The sequence below is a fragment of the Pseudomyrmex gracilis genome, unplaced genomic scaffold, assembly GCF_002006095.1.
Source record: "Pseudomyrmex gracilis isolate BER0280 unplaced genomic scaffold, ASM200609v1 scaffold_251, whole genome shotgun sequence".
In the NCBI taxonomy this organism is placed as follows: domain Eukaryota; kingdom Metazoa; phylum Arthropoda; class Insecta; order Hymenoptera; family Formicidae; genus Pseudomyrmex; species Pseudomyrmex gracilis.
In genome coordinates this window covers 1,984-7,570 of record NW_018020835.1, presented here as the reverse complement: position 1 = coordinate 7,570, position 5,587 = coordinate 1,984, and the positions used below count along the sequence as shown (strand labels likewise).

At 39.6% G+C, this 5,587-nt stretch overlaps 1 protein-coding gene across 2 annotated transcripts; it reads right to left on the bottom strand.

Moving 5' to 3' along the window:
- Positions 1 to 2,554: 2,554 nt before the first annotated feature.
- On the bottom strand, positions 2,555 to 4,770 carry LOC109859254 (BLOC-1-related complex subunit 6). 2 transcript variants are annotated; one of them, XM_020437306.1, is made up of 4 exons: positions 4,541 to 4,770; positions 3,457 to 3,984; positions 3,208 to 3,368; positions 2,555 to 3,091 (listed from the first exon to the last, which is right to left on the bottom strand). In XM_020437306.1, exons 1-4 carry the CDS (start codon positions 4,622 to 4,624, stop codon positions 3,046 to 3,048), a joined length of 819 nt encoding a protein of 272 aa, XP_020292895.1. In that variant the 5' UTR covers positions 4,625 to 4,770; the 3' UTR covers positions 2,555 to 3,045. The 2 variants fall into 2 exon arrangements, with proteins under 2 accessions (XP_020292895.1, XP_020292896.1); XM_020437307.1 differs by having other exon boundaries at positions 4,536 to 4,625.
- Positions 4,771 to 5,587: the final 817 nt, after the last annotated feature.

Genomic DNA, 5,587 nt, shown 5'->3' with positions numbered 1-5,587 from the left:
GATATTATATATACATATGTATTTCTCTCTAACTCACACGCGTCGTTAATCGTTTTAACATTAATCGGATATCAGCGGAGACGCGCGCGCGACACCGAGACCGCGATAAGCCCGCTCTTCCGTGTACAGAAGAAACAGCAAAAGGTCGTTGCGATTTTATCCCGTTGGCCACGCGACGTCGGAACGTGAAACCGGGGGGGGGGCTTTGGCCACCGGAGGTCGACACACGCACAATGTGTTGAAAAATAAACGCGAGGGCCGGCGGCTATCTGTCGCTCTCTCCATCTTTTATTTAGTCATTATACGCTCATCTTTTTTGTCTTCCCTTCTCTTTAGGTACGCGCTGACTGACGACCGAGCAAGCATCATTTTGCGCGTAGGCGAAAAGAAAAGGGCATACACCGTACACGGCCAGCGACTACTCGAGCAAAAGCTCTCCTCCCCGGGTCTTTCCTCCCTTTTCGCATACCCGCGTTTACGGAGACACTCGAATGTGATCGATACACCGTGCACTTCGAAATAGTTAAGTTGAACGTGAATTCGCAATATATGAAAATAATTGAATAATTTAAAAAATGTCATCGTCTAAATTTTATTTATACACTGAAAATTAAAAATCCCGTTTCGAAGATTGACGATACGTTTAGCTGACGCGGTGCGGATAAGATCGCTCTTGTGTCAATCGAAACGCACATTTTGCTAATCGTTATCGATAAAGGCTTCGTTTGAAAACGTCGATTATTATTGTAAATTTAGCGATTTAATCAGAGTTAAAACAAACACAATGGAAAAAGTTTTTTACGGTATTTAAAAAAATTTTAAATTTACGTTCTCATTCAAACTTTAACGTTCTGTGTCTTGTAAAAAGAAAAAAAAACATTTGCGAAAAAATTTTACAGTATTTAACAAAATTTTCAATTCACGTTCTTATTCAAATCTTAACCACATTATGTGTCTTGTTACAAAAGAAAAAACATTGAGCATAATATATATCTTTTGCTTTGTGATTGCAAACGGTATACTGCGAAAGAAACTCGCGTAGCTGCTATTCACAAAAATGTTCGAGAGAACCGCGGGAGAGAGAGATTAATACCGAGGAGAGTAATAAAATATTCCGAGAGCGCGACTGTGCGCCACGACGTGGTTAAAAACTCCGCGTGTACAATACAAAATAAATTCTTTATGCCTTTTATGTAAAAGGGAGGGAGCGTCAATGTAAATTGCGCCATCAGTGTTTCAATGGTGGAAATCAGATCTCAGTAGCCTCCTCCGGAGGCGCGGCTCCGTGTACGACCCGCGTATATATACTTTCAATGGCCGTCGCGAGTCAGAGGAAAATAAATTAACGAGGGTGTTTGTCCCGCCATCGCGAGCGCGCGCGCGCGCGCGTTGCTCCTTTTTCCCTATCCGGCCGGGATTAAAATCATCGTGGCTTTAATAATTACCGCCGGACGAATGCGCTAAATGAGGCGCGCGCGTTGCAACGCGCCGCGAAGGGGGGCTCGCGGGAGAGAAGCTTTTTTGCTCGGTATTATTTACAGTCCCGGAGTGCCACAATGGGCACCGCCGCGCGCGACTCGTGGCACGGCGAGAGAAAACCAGTTTATTCGTTCGCTCGGTGATATTATACGGCCGCGCGTCGAGGATAGATAAATGCGAAATTTTTCAACGACGGTACTGCGACAACGCGCTTTGCGCGCGCATAATAAACGAAATGAAGAAACAGGGTAAAATAGAGGAGGATCGGGAAGAAAGGGAATCGCATTTAACGTTGAAAAACATTCTATTTTTTTTTTTTTTTTGATCGAGAGACTTGTCGTTTTCGCAGATCTAGCTCTCGATCGACCGATTTCTTAAATAAACGCGTTACCGATAAGACGCAACTCGTTAATTCTTCGGTCTCTCCCGCGGCCGCACGATTAATGGCCGCCATTCCGGAATTCTCATTTATCAACCGTGGGGGCACGGCGGACAGAAAGAACGGTTGCGATATCACTGACATCATCTTTTGTGCGCGAGAGGTCCCCGCTTGTGCAGAAAAAAGAAAAAAAAAAAAGGTAAAAGGGCGAGAAGGAAGATGGGCGAGTGCAACCAGCCCGCGTAGTCTCTCTTTCCCTCTCTTCCAACCGGCGGGCGGCTCGGTGTCTCTAATGCACATCTTGGAATATGATATCCGCACAGCCGCTTCCACTGTATCGGTCTACGGTTACAAAGTAGACGTCGCTGCTGTACTTCCGAGCCATTTTCTACCCTCGTTTCTAACGCCATCCTTTCGCTTCTCATCAAATTTTCTCCTCTCCTTTTCTCTTTCTTTCTCTTTGCATCATTTTCAGTTTACACCACGATGTTTTTCTCGCCAACGTGTTTCGCGAGCGATTCGAAAATAACCGTCATATTTCCGTGTAAACCGATTTTACTCTTCACTTTGAACCGATAAGAGCGGTAAATGCGGATTTACACCCATTTGGTTTTTTGCCAAAGCGTCAATAAGTAGAAATTGCAACAAGTGTCTATTTTTTTTTTTTTTTTTTTTTTTTAAACAGACACGGCCACATAAAACAGAATCTTGCTTTTATTTAACTCTTATACCTCCAGCACATATGTACAAAATAATATGGAAAATAATTGTATAGGAACTAACATCGCGTTAACGTGCATAAATTAAACCCATCATTTAACGATTGCACTGTGTAAAACTATTTTTCAACAAACAGCACTTTTTTTAATCAGCTATTACTAATCAACTATTGTTGTAAACGCGTAATATATATATATATATATATTTAAATATCAAAGTTATCGTATTTTTTTTTTACGTATTTTGTGTATCTCTCGTGAGAATCGTAGAAAATATTCGATAAATTAAATCCTCTCTGTTACTTGCTCGATTAATTTCATAAAAGCAAAAACATCATTGTACCTTATACGTAATAATTTCAGCTGCATCATGAATTAAAATACGACAATGTGCAGTTTCCAACAAACGTACGACAAGACGATTAATCGCCATCGAGACGCTGCAGCGTTTCTCTTCCCCATGATACTCTACAGATTCATCTCGAAGAGTTCCAACATTCTCTTTATCTCTTTGCTGAAAATTAAAACACACTTGCAAGTACCGCAGAAGAATATAAAAAAAAACAAACTGTTTTTTTTTTTTTTCATTCTTCTGTTTAACTTAAAACATTTACACTTGCAAGCACTTACACTTGTTCGGCTAACTTGTAAATTGGTGCCATCGACTTGGACAGTTCCTCGCACTTTGCCATCAATTGATACATTGATTTTATATTGTGATCCACTGCGTCGCACGTTTTGCATACCGCATCTCTGTAAGTTTCTAAACAACCAACTGTGAGAGCTGACGCCTGGAAAGTAAAGCGCGATAAATAAATAATTCGAACGATCACGCGCGCCCAGCATTGTAAAATGAAATTAAAACACTTAATAACTTGCATTTTGTAAAATTGCAGCCAGATTTTCGGTCAACGCGTCCACGGAGGTCGCAATTTTTCTAGCTTCCATTTCCAGTTCATTCAGTACGTTATGATCGAGAGACGGTAACTGTGGAGTCAGAGCTTGTCTGTACAAGCACGGGGTTGAACTACGCGATCCCGGAAATGACGGGGTTTCTCCTTTCTTGGTCACAGGACTGGACAACTTGATCTTGTTTTCCAGATCCTCGGTGACGAACAACACCATATCGCCATCCTGCATCACTCTACCTTCTAACTGCAGGTAACCTATGGCCTTGTGATAACTCGGTGGATCGAGATCGTCGTCTTCCGTGGGACTCCCACCTCTGCTCTTCAAATCCAACTGATCCGGTCTGTGACCAATCCCAGCCATTTTCTCAAGATTGTTGTCAAAATACTTTCCGCTATCGATGTCTGGAGAATCAATCAGTGATCTCAGTTCGGAGATAGGCGGTGAGGATTGTGAATCAAACGATATCTCTGAATAGGATGCTGTCATCTCATGCAACTAAAAACATCAAATACAATCATATATAAATATTTATTAAGAAAAAAATTTCTGATAATTAAGTCGCAAGCAGTGTTGAACATCTACATATTGATAATGTATATTTCTAAAATCCTTGATTCATTGTACAATGTAGGTACATGTACAATATGTGACAAAACCATTTTTACCATTTGTATTGTATAGTCGCAACATTTCTATACAAAACAAACTTCAACTTCATTAATTAATACACACACTTTATATTCATGCATTGCCCGAATACAAAGATCGGCATTAATGCCTTTCACCTATTCATATCGAAATGCACAAACACACAAATAAATTATATTTTCAGAATAAACATACAGTACAGGCAACGATGTAAATACCTTTACACAAAATGAAATTGCATTGCACAACAATGTCGCAATAATATGTACCTCAACAATTTAGTTATTATTACTTCAATAATTACACACAGCGATAGTTTGTTACATACATCACTTACACTCGGATTTCACACAATTTCGTAAATGTTCAACACTACAAACATAACCAATAATTCTGACCTTACTCTGTCTTCGTCGTAATCGATGACATTTTTATCGTTCCGAATATTTGCTTCTGGCTTTGAGATCTCGATCTCGTCTGGTTCCATTCTTCGTAACCTTTCTATGGTTTCAAGTAAACTTATTAAATGTTTTCTTCAGAATATACCTGTACACAAAAAATGTACACAATACACAATTTTCTCGTAACAGCCGAAATCAGCCAAATGTCAAATCAAAGCTGACCCAACTTGAACTGACGCCGACGTTACCAATCGCAAAATCTAGTAACATCGATATAAGCCTTGTGTTCCAGCAGAAAGAAGTCTGAGAGCGACCACGTCCATAAAAGAATGCGTCATCACTTTTCCGCCCCGTAAACTAGCGCATGTCCACGGGTGGTACACATTGGAACTACGCAGCCAGTCCACGAGCGACATGTCGGTATGTCCACGAGCGACATGTCGGTATGTCCACAGCGTGCGGTTCTATTCTGTGCTATGTGCACGAGTTTAAATGGTCACTTTCTTTAAGTGTGTGAGTATATTCGAGAGCGTGAATTTGATTTTTTTTTGAAATTTAAAATGAGACCGATCTCGCGATGAGAAGATGAGAAAGGAAAACAGAAAAGGATAAGAAAAACCATTGCAACTTTTCGTACAACATAAATGTGACATACCAGAAAAGATGTGATAGTCAAAAAAAGAATCTTATTTTAGCGAGCAGCATCAGAATTTGTAAAGTGTACTCAGGTACCATCTTCTTTATCATCATTTGCTGCTATTTGCTATTATTGTTTTTACAAACGCTACATATATACATATAGTTACAGTACACAGTAAAAAAAATAAAATAAGTATAATATTTAAAATTGATTTGACGGCACACAAATATATGCGTGTCTGAAAAGTTGCATTTTCAAAAAATATATCTTTTACTGGTTTATTACAATTTATCAAAGTGTGTTACAATTTTTGAGTTTTACAATTTTGCAAGTTTTTTACATATATATCGATACAATAAAGTACATACATAATAAATACGAACCACACATGGCAATATTTCTGGTAACA